Genomic DNA, 21,916 nt, shown 5'->3' with positions numbered 1-21,916 from the left:
TGTTCTGGAAGTTTTTACCCACTCTTCTGATAGATATTACATATATATGTATATACATATTTGTTGGAGAGTACACCCCGGGTTTTTCAGGGAAAATGCTCTATGGCAGCTATTTGTCTATACTATTTTAGTAAATGCCTCTCCTAAGAGCTGTTTGTGTTTACCGGTTGACTATTAATAGGAAGCACACCATTGAGGGCTCATGGGCTATGGAGTGGACATCTCAAACTTGAGGTAAAAGCCATTCTCTGCAAAACCCATCTCAAGCATGTGAGTGCAAGTTGGGAATATCCCAGAATGGATGTTACAGTGTCAGATTTAGGGCTGAAAGGAACCTTAAAGGTCATTGAGTCCAACTCCCTCAGGAAACCTAGGCTCAGAGAAATTAAGTGACTTGTTCAGGGCCACACAGCTAGTGTCTGTGGTGGGATTGGTACCTAGGTCTCCACATCCAACACACCAAGGCCCTAGAGCTTCATGCTCTATTAGGAAATCTCCCCTGGTGCTCTCTCCCTTCTCCCTCCCCACCTTCTCTTTTCTGTCTTCTCTCTTTCACCTTCCCCCACCTTGTATATACTGCTGTGTCATTAGCCCAGACGTTATAGGGCTTCTTGTTTTTATCTATTACTTCCAAACAGCCTCAGGGTGGAAGAAAAATGAATATGTTCATTAAGGCAGCAGCTTCTGCCTTCTTGCTACCACAGGTCTATTGTTCTGCCTCCTGGCCTGGGGTAACAGGGAGTTAGATTAGATGACCACTAAGGTCCCACTGGCTCTAAGATCCTATGATTTAAAATAAACTTACATTAAATCTAAAATAACAAATTAAAGAGTATTTCTTCTGAATACCTACAAACTTAGTATCATTTTGATTGAATGTGTTCTGTTGAAATTACTATGGGTTCTAGAACCAAAAACTTGAGACTCACTTTCTGCTTTCTTGCCTAGGAGAGCGGGGTTGGTTCAATTAATCCAGACCCACACGCAGGCACCTTGAAGATTCTACCACCTGCAATGAAAGCCATCTCCCAATATGCTTGCCAAAGACGGACAACCTTAAACAACCATAACCAAAGGTTTACGGTAAAGTAGTTAATATAAAGCAATATCTATAGAAAATGAGCACATTACAGTCAATTTCCATTTATCCACAAGCAAATTGGCCAGATTATAGATTTTCTAGGGCATCTGGAGTGTCCCTCCCATCCACGTACTATATTCTCATTGGTCCTACTTCTGGAAAGTTTCCCTTTCCTCAAATAATAAAGACTGTAAAGCCAGTTTTTGGATAATCCCCTCGGTAACTATCCACAGCACTGATCAGATAATTAAGAAATATCTATTACTTTCTGTGACTAATGCTTTATAAAGTTAATGTAAATGTGGGAATGAGTACCACTCGGCACAGTTTTTGGCACATAGTAAGCCCTCAATAAATGCTTGTTGACTGACTTACTGACTAACTAAACTAGGACTTGGAATTGGGAAGACTTGGGTTCAGATCTTGACTTTGACCCTTACTAGTCACATGACTTCAGACAAGTTCTTTATCCTCTATATACTTCAAGCGACTCTAAGACTTATCTACTAAGTTATAAATAGGTTGCAACCTTGCACTGGTGAACCAAGTTCCCACTTAGGAAGTTCCCCAAGCTAATAGACTTGATAATAGTAACAGCTAGCATTTATATAGGGCTTTAAGGTTTGCAAAGCACTTTTGTCCTCACAACAGCCATGGGAAGTAGGGGCTATTATTATCCTCCTTTTGCAGATGAGGAAACTGGGGCATACAGGTTAAGTGATTTGCACAGGGTCATACAAGTAAATATCTGAGACAGGTCTTAATTCAGGTATTCCTATCCCAGCCTATCAATAATGGCATATCATAGTCACTCTGTAATTACAATTGTATACTAACATGCATTTGTTCACTTCCTTAGTAAATTAACCTCCTTACATCAGATTTGGGGTATTCACCTATCCTAACTTTCTACTCTAAGAAATTGGATGAGTCATTGTGAAGCATCAGTTGACCAGTATCTGGAGTCTCCTTTTCAAACGGAGGTATTGCCTCTGGTGTAGAAAACTGAGCGCTGGCCTTTGAGGCCACGAGGTGGCTCATTGGATAGAATGTTGAACATGGATTCAGGAAGATCTAAATTCAAATCCTACCTCAGATGCTAGCTATGAGGCCCTAAGTAATTAACTCAATCTCTCTCAGCTTCAGTTTCCCCACCTGTAAAATAGGGGTGATAAATATGAAATAACATGCTTGTAGCGCTTTGTGAACCTTAAGGTGCTATATAAATGTTATTGTTTATTATTATTAGGCAAGAGAAGGGAATAAGCATTCATATGGGGCCTATTATGTACCAAGCACTGTGCTAAGTGCTTTATAAAGATTATCTCATTTGATTCTCACAACAGCCTACCTGAAAGGTAGGTGCTACTATTGACCCTATTTTACAGGTGAGAAAACAGAGGCAAACAGAGATTAGGTGACTTACCCAGGGTTACACAGTCAATAAGTGTCGGAGACCAGAATTGAACTCAGGTCTTCCTGACTTCAAGCCCAGAGCTCTATCCACTAATTATTTGTCTTCCTCCTCCTCCTTCACTACTGTTGGTGCTGCTGCTGCTGCTGCTACTACTACTACTATTACTACTACTACTACTGCTACTACTACTACTACTACTACTACTACTACTGCTACTGCTACTACTATTACTACTGCTACTGCTACTACTACTACTACTATTACTACTACTACTACTGCTACTGCTACTACTATTACTACTACTACTACTGCTGCTACTACTACTGCTACTGCTACTACTACTACTACTACTATTACTACTACTACTGCTACTGCTACTACTACTACTACTACTACTACTACTGCTACTACTATTATCAATCTCAGTTTCCTCATCTCTAAATGGCTATAGTAATAGCATCTACTCCACAGGATTATGAGGAAAAGATAAGAGAACATATATAAAGTGCTTTGCAAATCTTAAAGCAGTCTATAAATGCTGGCTAGTATTATTATCGACCTTAGTTTCCCCATCTGTAAAATGGGAATAATAATTGTACCTACCTCACAGGATTATTGTATAGATCGAATAATACAAACAATGTAAAGCACTTGCAAACCAAAAGCTTGACATAAATGTTAACTATTATTTTTAGCTCTTGAACGTTGACTTTCTTTGTCACTTGAATTGCTTCAGCATTTGCAAATCTGGATTTACTTTTTAGGATGCATTTGAGATACTGGCAAAAAACTACGAGTTTAGAGAAAATCCTGTCCTTTGCCTGACGTTTCTGAGAGCAACCTCTGTGCTGAAATGTCTTCCATTTGCTATTGTAAGCATGAAAGACACAGAAGGACTGCCGTGGATTGGGGATGAAGTTAAAGGTATCATGGAGGTAACACAGAGATGGCTTTTATTCATGGTGTTTCATGTATACATTTAGTCTATTTGTCTATCATGTAAGTGTGTTGTATGTGCACATGTGTGTGCATGCATGTATGTGTGTGCATGCATATGCATAGATGGGAAAATATTAAGATTCTGTTTACATGGCCAGGATGAATTGGTGAGGGGCCAACATCCTGGGAAAGAAAAGGAGAAGCGGTGATGTGTTATAGGAAAAGAACAGGAGATTCTGGGGTCTTGTCTTCCATCTGCCACTGACTAGCTGAGTGGCTTCAGCAAATCCCTTTTTCTTTTTTCTTCATCAATAAAATGAAGAGGTTGAACTCAGGGGCCTTTAATGTCCCTTCTGCCCCCAGAACTATAAGCCTAGCTGATGTCAGGTTTCTTACAGTTCTGAAACGGTGATAATGAATTCTCAGGAAATTTGTCCATTCTGAAGTAGATAAGTAGCTCACATTGACTCCTAGGGCCTTTTCCTGGGCTGTAATTAGTAGTTCAGAACCCATCATTCTATAAATATATGTACGGGGAGCAACAATTTTTGTCATTGAAATAGATGCATGACAAAAAGTTATTAGTAATACCTGGTCCTCATCACACAAGTCAATCAGCCGGTCAGTCAATACTTTTTATCAACACATTAAACCTTAAATAATATTAAATTACTAAATTAATATTAAAATAAATGAAATATTAAATAACTCATTGATATTAAATCAATATTATAAATATTTATTAAACACCTACTATGTGCCAAGCACTATGTTAAATGGTAGGGATACAAATATGAAAAAAGACAGTCCTTGACCTCAAGGAACTTATAATCTAATAGAGGAATACAATACACAAAAGAGGCTGAAAAGTTGGGGGATGGGGAGAGGGAGAGAGGTACCCAGTGGAGAGAGGGAGGGAAGGAGAAGGGGGCATAGTAGAGAAGTCAGTCAGAGGAGTCCCAAGCTACTGAAGCCAGGTGAGAGGTGAGATGTTTGGGCTGAACTCTCCTTAAATGGAAGTTTGGAGTTTATGTCCCCAGGCTTTAACAGAAAAGCAGCTTGGATAATGGGAAGTCCCATTTTCATGTATAATCCTCTTTTTCTGTACTACTATATTTGGAATTTGTTAAGTTCAGAATTTTAAAAATTTTAAAAAGGACTATGTTCATATCCCTTGGGGATAAGGAGGGAATGGAGAAAATCTTATGAGGATTTCCCAGATACCCATGAAAAATCCTTGGCAATATCTGTTTCCTCAATTTCAAATTGTGAGTATGTGTGTGGTGGAGGTGAGTATGTAATTGCAGATTCTTCAAGTATGAAGCACAATCGTTACATTAGAATTTCCGAGTCTTCAAACCAGAGGCTCCCTAGATTGTTAGTTGTGTAACTAAGTGAGTTCTGACAAAACATTTTAATTGTCCCATGTAGGCAATTATTGAAGAGGGAGAAAGTTTGGAAGTTCAAGCTGTGCTAAATGATGAGCGCTACCAGTCTTTCAAAGTAAGTTTTCACTTTAATCATCCTGCAACTGCTTAAGAGTTTAGAAATGGCATGATATGATATGAATGGTGAGGACACAGAAGATCTGGCTTCCACTCACTTACCCTTTGCAGGCTCAGGGTCATGGCTTGCTCTACCACAAACCAGCCCTGTAGCCTCAGACAACTCACTTCACCTGTCTAGATCACAGTTTTACTTATTTTAAAATAACTGATTTACACTAGATCAGGGGTTCTTAACTTTTTCCTGTGTTAAATAGACCCTTTTCTCAGTCTGGTGATACCTATAAACCCATTCTCTATAAAATGTTTTTATAATAGCTAACATTTATATAGTACTTTAAGGTCTGAAAAAAGCTTTACAAATATTATCTTATTTTATCCTTCTATCAACTCTGACAGGTAAGTGCTATTAGTATCTCCATTTTACAGATAAGGAAACTGAGACAAACAGAGGTTAAGTGACTTGGCCAGGGTCATACAGCTAGTAAGTATCTAAAGTTGTATTTGAACTCAGATCTTCCTGACTCCAAGTTCATTATGTCCTAGCTGCATAAAAATAGGATTACAAAGAAATCCAATTATGTTGAAATAGCAACAATAACAACTAACATTTATAAAGTACTTACTATGTATCAGGCACTGTGCAAAGCTCTGTATAATTATTATTTCATTTGATCCTCACAACAACCCTGGGAGGTAGGTACTAATATTATCCCCATTTTATAGATGAGGGAACTGAGGCAAACAGAGGTTAAGTGACTTGCCCAGGGTCACACAGTTGGTAAGTGTCTGAGGTTGTATTTGAACTCAGGTCTTCCTGACTCTGGGTTCAGTGTTGTATCCATTGTGTTACCTAGCTATATAAAATACATAGGGTAACGATGAAAACAATTATGCTGAAATACAGGTATCAAAATATTTATTTTTTAAAACAAGTTCACAGACCCCAGGCTTAGAAATTACTTCGAAATACAACTAAGGCAGCTGGGTGGCACAGTGGATAGAGTGCCAGTGTGGAGTCAGGAGGACCTGAGTTCAAATCCAGCCTCAAACACTTGCTCCCTGTATGACCCTGAGCAAGTCATTTAATCCTGTTTGTCTTAGTTTGTTGTCTGTAGAAGGGAGAGAAAGGAAAGTGGAGGCAGAGAAAGGAAGGTGGAGAAAGGAGAAAGAAAGCTGGAGAAGGAAATGGCAAACCACTCTCATATCTCTTCCGAGAAAACCCTAAATGTTGTCAGACATGACTTAAAAATGACTAACAACAAAATGTGCTAGGCAAACGTGATAAAAAAAACCCAATAAATAAAATAATCATTGAAAGAAATTTATGTTCTAATGAGGGAGATATATTTAGACAAATCCTGGGCAGAAGGCATCAGATCACTGTAGCATAGATTTTAGAGCAGTAAGGGACCTCCGAGGCCTCCATCTTGGGAATGTAGCTGACCAATCTTCATTCTCTTCCTCCCTCTCCTTCTGATTCTTCACTTGAGCTGCCTTCTCTCCCTGGAACATTCCTCCATCATTGGGTCCCATTTTCCCATTGGTGAGTTCCTTCTAAGGCTCCCATTTTGAGAAGGAGCCCAGGCAGGCCAACCTTCATTCCACTCCTACTTCTGCTTCTGAATCTCCAGACTTTGCTTCCATTCCCTGGTCTTGCTTCTCAGCTCTCTCTTTATGTGCTGCCTTCCCCCCATTAGAATGTAAGCTCCTTGAGAGCAGGACTGTCTTACTTTTTGCTTATATTGAAATCCCCAGCTTTTAGCACAATGTCTAGCGCATAGTAAAAGGTTAATAAATGCCTCTTGCCTGCCTCCCTATCCGTTCCAACCCCTTCATTTTACAGATGAGGAAACTGAAGCCTAGGGAAATGAAGTGACTTGTCTAAGGCCACACGGGTGGTAAAATGGCAGAGCCAACATTTGAACCCAGATCCTCTGACTCTAAGTCAGGCTTTGAGTGCTTGAAAATGTTATTTTATTATCTCTATAACTCTGTACAGTTCCTTGTGACTCATGCCTTCCTGTTTGCTTTAGCTGTTTACATCCGTGTTTGGAGTGGGCATAAAGACGTCGGAGAAATGGTACCGAATGGGCTTCCGGACACTAAGGGAAATCCGATCTGACAAAAGCCTGAGATTTACCAAAATGCAGGAAGCAGGTAAATGAGTCTGTGTAAGGGGCTGTCGCTCTAATATGTTGAGGCTGTTGCTGGAGGTGAGAGGAAGAAGGGGAGATAGAATGTCTCAGAGAGCAGCATGTGAGCTGTCTGTAGATCTGATGGTCTTTCCTTCCCCCTTTTTGATGGCTACCTAGGACTAGGGTAGGAAGGTAAGCAGGCTGTACCCCAAGGTAAGCTACTGATGTGCCCTTGGGACCAGCCTGGAATGACAGCTGAATTCAAGCATCCTCTTTGAGCAGTCAAAGGAAGTCAATTACAGAAAGGTTGGATGGAGGTAAATGGGACCATAGGAGCATAGATTAGTTAGCCAATTAGTCCAACATTTTCATTTTTAGAAATGAGACAAATGAGTCTCAGAGAGGTGAAATAACCTGCCCAAAATTACACAGCTAATAAGCATTGGAGGTGGAATCCAAACCCAGGTCTAATTTCCTATACCATGCACTCTAATTTCCTATACCATGGTACCTCTCAGTAGTCTAATATGATAGGCATTGAGGGAAAGATGCCAACATAATGGCCCCATTCTCTGTCTCTAACACGAACCCTATTCTCAAGTTTCAGTTCTATGTTTTCAGATGTCCAAAGCCCTGTGGTTGCCTCAACCTCAATGCATACAAAATTCTCCACACAACCAGCTTCACTTTCTGACTTCATAATTTTGCTATCAGAACCACAATTCTCCCAGCCAAGTCGACTGGAAATCTTGAAGTTGTCTCTGGTTCTTCCTTTTCTCTGGTTCCCCATAGTTAATCAACACTCTCTCTTTCATAATCACTTGCATCTCTCTCTTCCTTTTCGTCCCCACTGCTGCTACCTAGAACCAGTCCTTTAGCAATTCATACCTTCAATAGTTTCCGTGCCTATGGAAATATACTTTGCATGATCTTATATGTAGAATTGGTATCATGTTGCTTGCCTTCTCAATGGGTAGGGGAGGGGTGAGAGAGAGAGAGAGAATTTGGAACTCAAATAAAAAAAACGTTAAAAATAAAGTGATAATTTTAAATAAATAAAGGTTTCCCTGTCCTTTTGACATTTTGTTCTCTATGAAACCAGCCTGCACTCCACCAGACAGAAACATGACTGTGATCACATCACTTCCCCACCCAAAGACCTGGAATAGGTCCTCATTACCAATAAGGTGTAGAGGAGAAAATACAAATTCTTTTCTATTTTAAGGCCCTCTATAGTTTGGCTGCCACCAGGCTATAGAATCTTTTTAAAAGCCATTTTTCAACATGTACATAAAGATATGATTAAAAATAACCAAAAAAATCTAAGAAAAGCATCATATCTCCAAAACCCAAATATCATCCCTAGTCTACAAACATCCCCAAGTGGATCTCTGATCCATTGGATTGGATCACAGAGCTCCTTGAGGGCAAGGGTTGTCTCCTGCCTTTCTTTGCATCTCCCTGTGCTTAGCACAATGGTGCTTAATAAAGGTTTATTGACTGACTGATCACATCAATTCAGGAGTTCTCTCCAGTGATGGAAATCACCACTCGTTCATTTCTGCTACATCCTCTCGTAAGCTCACTCCTGGGGATGCACCCAACTTGCTCCTGACATTGTGATGATACCAGTAGTACCTGTGGCTGGCTGTTCACCATCCCTAACCCTTGCCATGTGACCAGCCCATCATCTATTGCCCTATAACATCTTTTACTTCTGTTCTTTGAAGTTCCTCTTTTTGGTTGTTTGTTTGTATGTTGCAGCCTGCTCATAGCCACTTTGCTCCTGCCCATTGTCTCCACTGTTAGTTATAATGGGCATTCCTTTTGTGTGTGTCTGGTGCTAGCCGGCTGCTGAGTTCCCGTCCAGTTCCCAAATTCTGTAATTCTGCCCTCTATGTGATATCAATCTTCAATTCTTCAGAGACTGAGGAGGTTTTATGTCTCACAACCATACAACTTGAATAGGAACTTTAAAAAAATCCCTTCCATCCAAGTCAAAGTTGCATCATAAGTTGCAAGAATATTAATGGGACAGTCTTGGAGCAGCAGGAAAGTCAATGTACAAGCAAACAACAGCTGGTCAGTAAATGGTTTAAACTTGTTTTTAAACACGAAGCGGGTAATATCTGATTGACTAGAAATGATCACTCTCATTATTGTTTGTGTCATCCAGGAGAGTTACAGGAATGCATGATCCACTTCCAGCCTAGATTGGGATATTTCACACACTGTCTGCAGCTTTTTTTTTTTCCAGTGGATGTGTCAAACTGTTTTTCAGGGTTCCGTTATTATGATGACATCATTGCCTGTGTGTCCAAGGCAGAAGCAGATGCAGTGAGCTTACTAGTTAAAGAAGCTGTCTGGACTTTTTTGCCTGATGCTTTAGTCACCACGACAGGAGGGTTCCGAAGGTAAAGAAGCACAGTTTAGTTTAATCTTTCACTAACTGTTACCTTAGATCCGCCCCATCCCAAAGACCTTATGCCAAATTAAAAATGTTAGACCATTGATGCTGCTTGACAATCCTATGGCATCCCATGGGAATGAATACTTCTCACTGTGTTTTTCATTACTTTCTTAGGAGAAAGGAGTTTGGGCATGATGTAGATTTTCTGATAACTAGCCCAGGAGCAGAAAAAGAACAAGAAGACCAGCTTTTACAGAGAGTTACCAACTTATGGGAAAAACAGGTAAAACATTAAGCTAAATACAGAAATATGTTTTTCATAACTGCATACATAAAATCTATATAAAAGAGCTTACCTTCTCAAGGAAGGAGGGAATTTGGAACAAAAACTTATAAAAAATGAATGTTAATAGTTGTTTTTACATGTGGTTAAGAAAAAAGATAAAATAAAGACTTTCTTTAAAAAATTCAGGCTACCTAAGAAATGCTTAGTTATTTGAACATTATATTAGCCCCATTGAATTTGGCCCCAGAAATATCCACTTCATCTCTCGTATCACGTTTGTTTCGGTCATTCTTAACTAATTACATTGATGGCAGAGGACAATGGCTTAGATCTTCCCAAATGCTATGCTCCCAAAGGTGTTATTCGCTGCCCTATAAGTTGCTTTATGACCATGAATATATTTTTGCTACTCTGAATATTCACAAGAAGTGAAACAAAAATAGAGAAAACACCTCAGGAATGGTTAGATCAAGAAGAGTTCAAACCTTTACTTCCATCCTCCTCCTCTTCTATGCTGCAGTATGAGCCCCGCCTCTCTGAAACCCATCATCCTCAGTCTCAGCAGGACCTCCACTTCCTTTCATTTTCCAGCTGGCTTCTTTGATTATATAACCCCAGCTTATTTCCTCGACTATCTCACCATTGCTAGATATGCTGCAGCCAGTCAAGGACCCATCCCAATACTGATTGGCACAGAAGCTTTAATCTGCTCCATTTTAATCCGCCACTTAGGCAGGTCTTAGGCAGCCTGGCAGCCCCCAGCTCTTGCAAACTCACCATCTTGGTGTGGAAATTAGTGTAGATACCCAGTTGGCTTCAGCTTTCCTGCAGCTCAGAACTCTTGAGCTCAAGGAATCCCAGCTTCCCCTTCTCCAGCAGCATGGTCTATAGGCATGCATCATCACTTACCCCTAGGCTTCTTTTCATAGAAGAGAAGTTTATATGTGTCTTATTTTCTTTTCCTTTCTGTGTTGTCATGGACTGTGTTCTCTGCTTACATAGAGGAGGAAAAAGCAGTAGATAAATGCTATTCCCTTTGGCAGTTTGTCCTCTTTTGATGACTTTGGGAAAAAATTTTAAAATTGATTTACATTCATAGTCAATACTCAATTATCCACAGATGACTAACTCATATTGTGGATTATTTATGGATAACTTTAAATTCTAGTCCAAATCTTCCTTTCTACTACCTAGGACTTTGGATTTTTCTCTTCAACCTATTTTCCAAGTCAGTTGTTTTTGCTATGCTATGTCTTACATTTTCTTCCATTTTCCCCTGTATTTTAACTTTGTTTTTAATATTTCTTATTGTTCCATGGAGTCATCGGCTTCTATTTTGCCCATCCTAATTTTCAGGGAGTGTGTTGCTTGAGTGAAGTTTTGTACCTCTTGGGCCAAACTGCTAATTCGCTTTCCAATTTTCTTCCATAGCTCTTGTTTATTTTCTGATTTTTTTTCCTTCTAGCACTCTTGCTTCATTTACAAAAAACTGTTTCTAACTCCTGCTTTATCTCTTCCAGGAATCCAGGCTGAATAAGCAGATCTTCTCAGTTACTGAATAGAGGCAGAGTGCAATAGCAGTCTGCCCCTTCTCAGAACCCAAACCAGGTCGGGAGCTTGCAGGACTCAGACCAGGACAGCAGGAACCACAAGCTGGGTTTTACTTCAGGGCTTTGCTTGGAGATGTTTTAGAGTTATTCTCTTCTTCTGAGTTTGTGTCTTAAGCTTCCTCATCATCATAATAGCTTTTTGGTGGGATTCGTTTTTGTTTGCTCATTCTTCCAATCTGTTTCCTGACTTTAGACTCAATGTTAGGACCATGGTCTAAGCATGTTTGGAGAAAAGGTCTGGGCTGGTCTTGTTGCTGTTTTCTTGGGGGTATTGAGTATTATATTTCACCAGAACGTTGGGACAGCTCAGGTTGGGGACTTGCAAACTTCCAGGGCCCCCAAAGTGGTCTGATTCAGAGCAAAGTGTGGTTGCTGCTGTCCTGGTCTGAGTCTTGCATGCTTCCGACCTGGTTTGGGGTCTGAGAAGGGGCAGACTGCTATTGCGCTCTGCCTCTATTCATTAACTGAGAAGATTGGCTTTTTCAGAATGACAAAACTGTAGGCTCCCTTTGGTCTAGGATTCCTGCCCTTGTTATTGCTCTAGTAGGCTTCAGACTAGGCTAGAGGCTAGAACTGAGACCCCTCTCTGCTCTTTAGGTCTGATCCACATCTCTGCTGCATGCTTTGGAACTTGCTCTTCTCTAGGTACAAAACCTATGACCTGCAACCACTCCTTAGACCTAATACCACATCTGGCTTTGCAGGTCCCCTCCCTGCCCTGGATCTATGATCTGGAACTGGGTAGTGGGTGACAAAGGTACTAGATGGCACCTACTTCCATAGTGATGCCCCAGTATAGGGATCCCTGTATCTCATATATGTACTTCAGTATCTGGGACTTCTGCTTGCCCAAATGTACAGCTTCTGGGTGCTGGAGAGCTCCATCCAACTGCTCCTTGCTAGACTTAATCCCCAGTGTCCACAGACCTGCCTGTCTCCTTATGCCCACCTATGCTGGAAAACTGACTCAATGTAACTTTTTCTTGGATTTCCCTATCAGGATTCTACCTGTTGTATGTTCTAGATCTATTTGAAAGAGTAATTGAGAGAAAGAGGATGTATTGATTCATGTTACTCTAGCTTCTTAGCTCTTTCCAATCTATCTTTCCAGCTTCCATTATCCATTCTTCCCTTTCCTGCATTATATATTTCAGGCAAACCAACTTTCTCTGTGTTCTTCCCATATGATACTCCATCTCTCATCCCCATCCATGCTTACACCCTTGGCCATCCCTGATGCCCAGAAGGCACTCTTTCCTTACCTCCATCTCATAGAATCCCTTGGTCCCTTCAAGATGCAGCTTGAGCACCAACTTCTACATTCAAGTTTTTCTGATCTAGTCTTTCTCCCAATTGCTAATTCCCTTCTTTCCTAATTAACTTATAGTTAACTCACTTATTGATAAACTACACTTTATTATTTATATTTTGCACCTCTTATTCTGAATAGATACATATGTGCAGATTGTTTCCCCTAGTAGAATAATCCCTTGAGAAGAGGGATTGTTTCTCTTTTTTGTGTCTTGGTTTCTTCAGCACCTACCACACTAACTAGCACATAGTAGGCTCTTAATAAATACTCATTGGTTTATTGACTGCTAAAGCCCTTTAGAAATTATAAAGCCTTTAAAAATGTAAGCTATTATTCTGAATCAGCTAGTGGATTGGACTAGTTGACCTCCAATGTCCCTTTCAAGTCTGGAATTCTATGATTTTCAATCTTTTTTATTTTCAAGAAAAAGAAAAACAGATGCAGAAAAAGCTTTTTGACAAAATACAGCACCCATTCCTATTAAAAACACTAGAGAGCATAGGAATAAATGGAGTTTTCCTTAAAATGATAAGTAGTATCTATCTAAAACCATCAGCAAGCATTATATGTAATGGGGACTAGCTAGAAGCATTTCCAATAAGTCCAGGGGTAAAACAAGAATGTCCATTATCACCACTATTATTCACTATTGTACTAGAAATATTAGCTTTAGCAGTAAGAGAAGAAAAAGAAATTGAAGGAATTAGAGTAGGCAGTGAAGAAACAAAACTATCACTCTTTGCAGATGATATTATGGTATACTTAGAGAATCCTACAGAATCAACTAAAAGGCTACTTAAAATAATTAAAAACTTTAACAGGGTTGCAGGATATAAAATAAACCCACATAAATCATTGACATTTCTATATATTACTAATAAAGCTCAGCAGCAGGAGATAGAAAGAGAAATTCCATTTAAAATAACTGTAGGCAATATAAAATATTTGGGACTCTATCTGCCAAGACAAATCCAGGAAGTACATGAACACAATTACAAAACTTTTCACACAAATAAAGTCAGATCTAAATAACTGGAAAAATATCAGTTGATCATGGGTAAGCCAAGCTAATATAATAAAAATTGCAGTTCTACCTAAATTAGTTTACTTATTCAGTTCCATACCAATCAAACTATTTTATAGAGCTAGAAAAAATAATAATAAAATTCATCTGGAAGAACAAAAGGCCCAGAATATCGAGGGAATTAATGAAAAGAAATGCAAGGGAAGGTGGCATACCCATACCAGATCTAAAACTAAAAATAAAAAAAGACTAAAAAAACCATAAAAATTAAAAACAAATAAAGTAGCAATCATCAAAACTATCTGGTAATGGCTAAGAAATAGAAGGGTGGATCAGTGGAATAGGTTAGGTACACAAGGCACTGTAGCCAATAACTACAGTAATCTACTGTTTGATAAACCCAAAGACTCCAGCTTCTGGGATAAGAACTCACTATTTGACAAAAACTGCTGGGAAAACTGGAAAGTAGTATGGCAGAAACTAGGCATTGACCAACATCTTACACCATATAACAAGATAAGGACAAAATGGGTGCATGATTTAGACATAAAGGGTGATACCATAAGCAAATTAGGAAAGCAAGGAATAGTTTATCTGTCAGATCTATGGAGAAGGGAAGAATTTATGACCAAACAAGAGATGGAGAACATTGCCAAATGCAAAATGAATAATTGTGATTACATTAAATTAAAAAGGTTTTGCACAAACAAAGCCAATGCAACCAAAGTTGGAAGGGGAGCAGAAAACTGGGAAACAATTTTTACAGCCAGTGTCTCTGATAAAAGCCTCATTTCTAAAATATATAGAGAACTGAGTCAAATTTATAGGAATACAAGTCATTCCCCAATTAATAAATGGTCAAAGGATATGAACAGGCAGTTTTCAGATAAAGAGATTAAAGCTATCTATAGTGATATGAAAAAAATGCTCTAAATAACTTAGAGAAGTAAAAATTAAAACAGCTCTGAGCTACCTCATCACATCTATCAGACTGGCTAATATGACAAAACAGGAAAATGATAAATGTTGGAGAAGATGTGGGAAAATTGTAACACTAGTGCATTGTTGGTGGAGTTGTGAGCTGATCCAACTATTCTGGAGAGCAATTTGGAACTATGCCCAAAGGGCTATGAAACTGTGCATACCCTTTGATCCAACAGTAGCACTACTAGGTCTGTATTCCAAAGAGAACATAAAAACGGGAAAAGGAACTATTTGTACAAAAATATCTATAGTAGCTTTTTTTGTGGTGGCAAAGAACTGGAAATTAAGGGGATGCCCATCATTTGGGGAATGGCTAAATAACTTGTAGCATATGGTTATAATGGAATATTATAATGGAAGTTCTGTAAGAAATTATGAGCAGATTTCAGAAAAACATGGAAAGGCTTACATGAACTGAAGCTGGGTGAAGTGAATAGAACCAGGAGAATATTGTACACTGTAGCAGCAACATTGTGTGTTGACAGACTTTGTTAGACTTAGTTCTTCTCAGCAATGCAATGATCTAAGACAATTCCAAGGGAGTTAAGATGGAAAATGCTGTACATATCCAGAGAAAGAGCTATTGAGTCCGAATGTAGATCAAAGCATGCTATTTTCTCTTTTCTTTTGTTTTTTTTTCTTTCTCATGGTTTTCCCCTTTTGTTCTGATTCTTCTTTCACAATATGACTAATGTGGAAATATGTTTAATATGATTGTACATGTATAACTTATATCAGATTGCATGCTGTCTTGGGAAGGGGGGAGGGAAGGGAAGGAGAAAAAAATTGGAACTCAAAATCTTGTAGAAGTGAATGTTGAAAACCATCTTCATGTAATTGGAAAAAATAAAATACTATTAAGTGAGGGGAAAAGAAAAAGAAAAAAAAGTGCCTTGTCTAGTAACTCAGACAATGCAGTCCTGCTAGTACAATATTTACATGCAATCTCTGTGATTTGAGTTGAGTACCTTTATTTTCTCATTTCCTCTTCTGCAAAGTGGGAAAAAGGCAGTGACCACTTCCTTCCTCTTTCCCAGGGATGGAAGGAGGGATACATGGTAGCTAAATGAATAGCATTTAAAAGATTTTTTTTTAAGTCTTTTAGGTTTGTTCCAAAGAGGCCCAGTGTGAAATGTATGGTTTTCCTGTATACTTGGGAAAGAATAATGAAACCCTTTTGCTTTTTTGTTTTTAGGGGTTACTTTTGTACTGTGACCTCATAGAGTCAACATTTGAAGATCTAAAACTGCCAAGCAGGAAGGTTGATGCTTTAGACCATTTTCAGAAATGCTTTTTGATTCTAAAATTATACCATCGGAGGGGAGACATGAGCAAATGGGAAATGCCTGCAGGGTCTAATGTGCTGGAAGCAAAAAACTGGAAGGCCATTCGCGTGGATCTGGTGGTATGTCCGTACGATCGGTATGCATATGCTCTGCTAGGCTGGTCAGGCTCAAGGGTAAGTCTTTCAGGAGTCTACAGAGATGCTGTTTTTGAACCATTAACTCATCTTTAGTCTTTGCAAGATTTTGGTGGTTTCCAGTTAGGCACAGGGAAATGAAGATTTGGGGAGAAAACACTTCTGAATAGGATTGTTTTCACATAGACTTAATCAAGAGGGACAGTGTAATGACATGGATGGCCTCTTGGACTAGAAGTCAGAAGACCTGGGTTCTAGTCTCAGCTCCACCCCTTACTAAGTCTGTGACCATGGGCAAGTTAGTGAAGCTCTCTGAGCCTCAATGTATTCACCTTTGAAATGGGAGTAAGACTATCTAGCCTTCATATTTCACAGAAACACCCTGTGAGGGATCAAAGGGGCTAATGGATGTGTAAACCTTTTGAAAACTGAAGAGCACTCTACAAATGTAAGGAATTATTACTGTTCCTAGTCATAGAAAGAACTCTGGACTAAGATCAAGAAACCTGGGTCTAGATGACTCTGCCCCCTATGAGTATGAAATCCTGGGCAAATTAATTTTTCTTGCCCTTGTCCTTCCAATAAGACTCAGAATATTAGGACTTGAAGGGAGATTAAAGATCATCAATCAAAGAATCATCTTCTAGTCCAACACCTTATTTTACAAATAAGGAAACCAAGACCTAAAGAAGTAAAATGACTCATGCAGCTACTTAGTGGCAGAGCAGAGACCAGAACCCCAAGTGCCACCATAAACCCTAATCTGGGGCTGTTTCCATTACATTCTGTTATCTTTCATAATCCTAAATATCCTTTAAGTGTTCATTAATGGAGATTTGGAAACTGTTAGTGTGGCTTAGTGTCTAGGGCACTGAACTTGAAGTCAGGAAACCCTAAGTTCAAACCCTTCATAGACACTTACTAGCTGAGTGACCCTGAGCAAGTCACTTCACCTCCATATGCCTCAGTTCCTCATTTGTAAAATCAGGATAATAATAGCACCTACCTCCCAGGGTTGTTGTAGAGATCAAATGAGATAATATTTGTAAAGTTTTTAACATAGCACCTGGCACATAGTAGGCACTTGTTTTCTTCCTTCCTATTCTTGTCTTTGCTACCACAAAAAAATTCTACTAAACTTATTTGGTTGTATAGGGGACGTTTCTTTTTGTCATTGTCCTCTAACAGGTATATGTCTAGCAATGGAATCTGAGCCAAGGAGTATGGATATTTTAGACACTTTCTTCACATAATTCCAAGTTGCTTTCCAGAATGGTTGGACCAATCCACAGCTTCATAAATAGTGCTTTATTATTTTGTCTGTCTTTCTACAAGGAGGCAGGTAGGTGGCTCAGTGGATAGAGTTCTGGGCCTGGAAGTCAGGAAGACCTGAGTTCAAATTTGGCCTCAGATACTTATTAGCTGTGTGACCTTGGGCAGATCACCTAACCTCTGTTTGCCTTAATCCACTGGAGAAGGAATACTTCAGTATTTTTTCCAAGATAATCCTGTGGACAGTATTGGTGTGCTATGGTCCACAGGGTCAAGAAGAGGTGGACGTGACTAAGCAATAACAACGAATCTTTCTACTATCCCTTTAATGTTGATTATTCATATGTGTTGCTACCTTTGCCAGTTTGCTTGGTGTGAGATGAAACCTCAAGGTTGTTTTCATGTTCATTCCCCTCATTACTAGTGGTTCAGACCATTCTTTCACATCACTGTTGATAGTTTGCAGTTCTTCTTTTGACAACTGTTCACATCCTTTGAGCAATTATCTATTAAAGAATGGCTTTTGGTCTTATGCATTTCTGTTAGTTGTTTATATATCTTGGATATAAGATTTACCAAGACAAAATCAGATTTCTCTTCCTGACTCATCAATTGGAAAAATCTTAAGAAGTCTTTTTCTTTCTAAGTCAATTGTGTGGAACTTGGAACTCATTTTCCCACAGACACAGAATTATAAATGGAAGCTAGAATCACAGGGCAGCCCCTAAAGGCTGATTTAACCTATTATGTAGTTGAACTACAGAAGTAATGGTACCACAGACCTAACCACCATTTATAACACTGAATGAGAAACAAATTTTCTGCCACAGACACAGATAAGGAACTATCTGTCCCCAACCACCACATATTGCAGAGAGAGTAGAGACTTTCCCTGCTCCCAACAGTAGCAATAAGAATGTCTCTGAGCAGGCAGCTAGGTAGCGCAGTGGATAGAGCACCAACCCTGGAGTCAGGAGGGCCTGAGTTCAAATCTGACCTTATACCAGACACTTGACACTTACTAGCTGTGTGACCCTGGGCAAGTCACTTAACCACAGCTGCCTCACCAAAAAAAAAAGAATGTCTCTGGGTTCAAAGTCCATTAGGGACTCCTTTTGGGATGTAGGGGCTGGGATAAGGAGAAGGGATCAGTATTGTTGTTTCTATGGGAAAATGTGATCAAGTTTTAAACAATGCAGCTTGGAAATTAATGGTTCTTTCCACTGTTTGATAAGTCTTACATGACTCACAATCAGATTTGTAGCTAGTCAGTTGGCCCCCAAAGTAAGGATACAAACTAGTTGTTTCTGTTATTCTTCAGTCATTTTCAGTCTTGTCTGACTCTTTGTAACCCCATTTGGGGTTTTCTTGGCAAAGATAATGGAGTGGTTTGCCGTTTCCTTCTCCATCTCATTTTACAGGTGAGGAAACCGAGGCAGACAGGGTTAAGTAACTTGCCTAGTAAGTGTCTGAGGGCAGATTTGAACTCAGGAAGATGTCTCCCTGACTCCAGCCCTGGCACTCTATCCTTTGCACCACCTTGTTGCCCTATACAAACTACTGCCTGCTCTATATTTTCTAGTAGATATTTTTGCATATTTTAAATATTGTTCTTTAACCCTCGGCTCTGCTTGCACCCAAGACAAGTAATTCACTTGTTTTACCTCTGCTTATAAGAGTCCATGAACTTGTATCACCCCAGACCAACCTTCTTCTGGGCTTGCCAATCTCTCGATGCCCAGGTGTACAACATTTCCAAGCTGCCTCCAATCTATTTTAGGCTATGTCTACCTACAGGTCAAATCTTTGTTTCCTCTAGGGGTAAGAAACTAGATTCCAGTCAGTCAGCCAATCAGTCAATAAGCATTTGTTTAAGTTAACAATCCAGCAATCAGTCATCGTGTGCCTACTGTGTGCCAAGTACGTGCTAAGCACTGGGGATACAGGGAAGGTTAAAAGACAAGTCCCTGCTCTTACGTGGCTCATAGTCCACACAATGTCTATGTGCCAGGGCCAGGTCAAGCAGGGAAAAGTAGCTAAGAGGGAGCTAAGCTGTGTAAAATACAGATGCAAATAGGAAGGACCTCAACAGCAGTCTGGTCCAACATGTGCCTGAACATGATACTTTTCTACAGTCTTGGTCATCCAATCTTCCCTTGAAGACCTCTAGGCAAGACTAACCCTATTGCCTTCCAAGGCCATCCATTCCCCTTGGAGGCAGCTTAAATCTTCCCACCTTATGCCCAGTGGTACCCATTGTTCCTAGTTTTGCCTTATGATCCAAGAACAAGTCTAATGCCTCTTCCAAGTTGAAGACATTTCTCACATTTCCCCTAAGACTTCTCTTTGTCTAGACTGAACATAGGTAACAGCTAGGTGGCACGGTGAATAGGGTGCTGGACTTAGAAACAGGAAGCCTTGAGTTAAAATCCTGCCTCTGGAACTTATTGACTGTGTGCCCCTAGGCAAGCCACTTAATTTCTGCCTCAGTTTCCTCATCTGTAAAATGGGGACAATAATAATAATAGTACCTATTTTCCAGGGCATTTGATCCCAAGGATCAAATGAGATAGCATATGTAAAGTGCTTTGCAAACCTTAAGATGCTATTTAATGTGCGCTATTATTATTAAATATAGTATCATGGAATTAGCACAGGAAGAGACACTAAGTGAAACCCCTCATCTTACAGGCATGGAAACTGAGGTCCCGAGAAGTTAAGGGAATTGTCCAAGGTCACAGAAGTGATAAATGGCAGAGATAAGGCTCAAAGCCACGTTCTCTAAACCTGGGAATCAACAGGTTTTATTTTGGATTATTTCCCTTTTTCCTGTACCTCGAGTTGGAGAATTCCTTTCCTTCAGGATGATAATCCTGGATTTTCAGGGAATTTTTTTTTTAAATAGTGCTGGGTCTAACACATCACCACATTAAATGCATTTCAGGAAAGAACACTTCTGAAGCCCATATCCTTCTTTGCTTGCTTCATGGAATCTACTCCCTCCCTCACCACCAGGGGGAGCTATCACCTCATTTTGTCCCTCTCTCCATCTGGGCCGAAGTATGGGGCCTCTGTGAGGTTTCCTCACTTTGAACAAAGTTTGCCTCAAATCCCACATCCTCTTCTCTGCCCCCCTCTCTTTCTGTTTCGTGGCCTTGCCTTTTTTTTCTCTTTCTTTCTTTTTTTTTTTTCTTTCCTACAGATGATCACATTGAAAAATAATTTTCATTTCTATGATTGTCAGAAATTTCATTCCTTGGGGCTCTACTTCGCCAGTCTCATACCTCTAACCTCATCATCCCATGTGCCTATGAGGGAGACAATATTTAAAGAATTAGCCTTTTCTCAAGCCTTGGGTGTTGTACTGAAGAGACTTGGAACCCAGGAATTAAGACTTCCCGAGACGCTTGCTACCTGTGTGACCCTGGGAAGTTTACCTAATCTCTCTTGTCCTCAGTTTCCTCATCTGTAAAATGGGTATACTAATACCCATAGCATTCAATCTTACAAGGTCATTGTGAGAATCAGATGACCTAATATATGTAAAAGTGCTTTACAAATCTTAAAGCACTATATAGGCTGTCTCAAAGTCTTCATTATCATGGACTTTTTCATGGTATTAGACCTAGAAGGGGCCTTAAAGGTGATCTGGGTCAACTCTGTCATTTTATGGATGACAAAACTGAGGCCAAGGTGTCAGGCGTGGCTAAGCTAGGGCTAGAACCTGAGTTTCCTGCCATGCTGATTTCAAAGCACCTCCTCAAAACACTGATATCATCAGGACAGAGAATTCTCATGATCCAAAAAGTCCAAAGGAATTACCACCTCCCTGGGTGTGGACACTATGTTTCTATTGCTGCAACCTAAGATCATATCACTTTTTTGTGTTTTTATTTTTAGCTGCTCCATCACACTGCTGACTCATGTTGACTCTGTAGTACACAAATTGTGTACCCTCTCCCATATATTTTTTAATGTTAAGAATTTTTATTTAATATTTTAAATCAACACCTTGGGTTAAGGCATAAATGACATGCTCAACAAATTTATAGAGGACATCAGCTGACACTTTGTGGGCTAGAACCAGGATCCAGGGAAATCTTGGACAAATTAGAAAAATGAGACAAATCAAACAAAATGAAACTTAATAGGGATAAATGTTAAATCCTACATCTAAATTAGAATCATCTACACTAGTGGTGTCAAACCCAAATAGGAATGGGGGCCATTAAACAGTAGATAAAGATTCCTACATTTCATGATGACTTAGAAAACCACATATTGGCATTATCTATGTTTTATTGTATTTTTATTTATTTTGTTAAATACTTCCCAACTACATTTTATTCTGGTTTCAGCCATACTCGTGAAAGGTTAAATGACTTGCCCAGGGTCATACAGTGAGCCTAAGATGGGATTTGAACCCAGGTGTTCTTGATTCTAAGTGCACTACTCCATCCATGATGCTGCAATGCCTCCAAAGTACAGGAACAGGGAGGCATAGCTAGAATACAATTT

At 39.5% G+C, this 21,916-nt stretch overlaps 1 protein-coding gene across 1 annotated transcript in view; it reads left to right on the top strand.

Moving 5' to 3' along the window:
- The window catches only part of DNTT (DNA nucleotidylexotransferase), a 60,153-nt gene that overhangs the window by 36,232 nt on the left and 2,005 nt on the right, over window positions 1-21,916 (top strand). Inside the window, exons 3-9 of the mRNA XM_027861011.1 lie at window positions 949-1,083; window positions 3,263-3,433; window positions 4,869-4,940; window positions 6,979-7,102; window positions 9,362-9,494; window positions 9,665-9,773; window positions 15,902-16,165. Coding sequence (XP_027716812.1) covers window positions 949-1,083; window positions 3,263-3,433; window positions 4,869-4,940; window positions 6,979-7,102; window positions 9,362-9,494; window positions 9,665-9,773; window positions 15,902-16,165 — 1,008 coding nt within the window. The remainder of the gene's footprint in view (window positions 1-948; window positions 1,084-3,262; window positions 3,434-4,868; window positions 4,941-6,978; window positions 7,103-9,361; window positions 9,495-9,664; window positions 9,774-15,901; window positions 16,166-21,916) is intronic.

This window comes from Vombatus ursinus, unplaced genomic scaffold (genome assembly GCF_900497805.2).
Source record: "Vombatus ursinus unplaced genomic scaffold, bare-nosed wombat genome assembly UNPS02000749.1, whole genome shotgun sequence".
NCBI classification, from domain to species: domain Eukaryota; kingdom Metazoa; phylum Chordata; class Mammalia; order Diprotodontia; family Vombatidae; genus Vombatus; species Vombatus ursinus.
The sequence above is the reverse complement of the archived record's forward strand: the minus strand, read 5'-3'. Positions and strand labels throughout refer to the sequence as shown.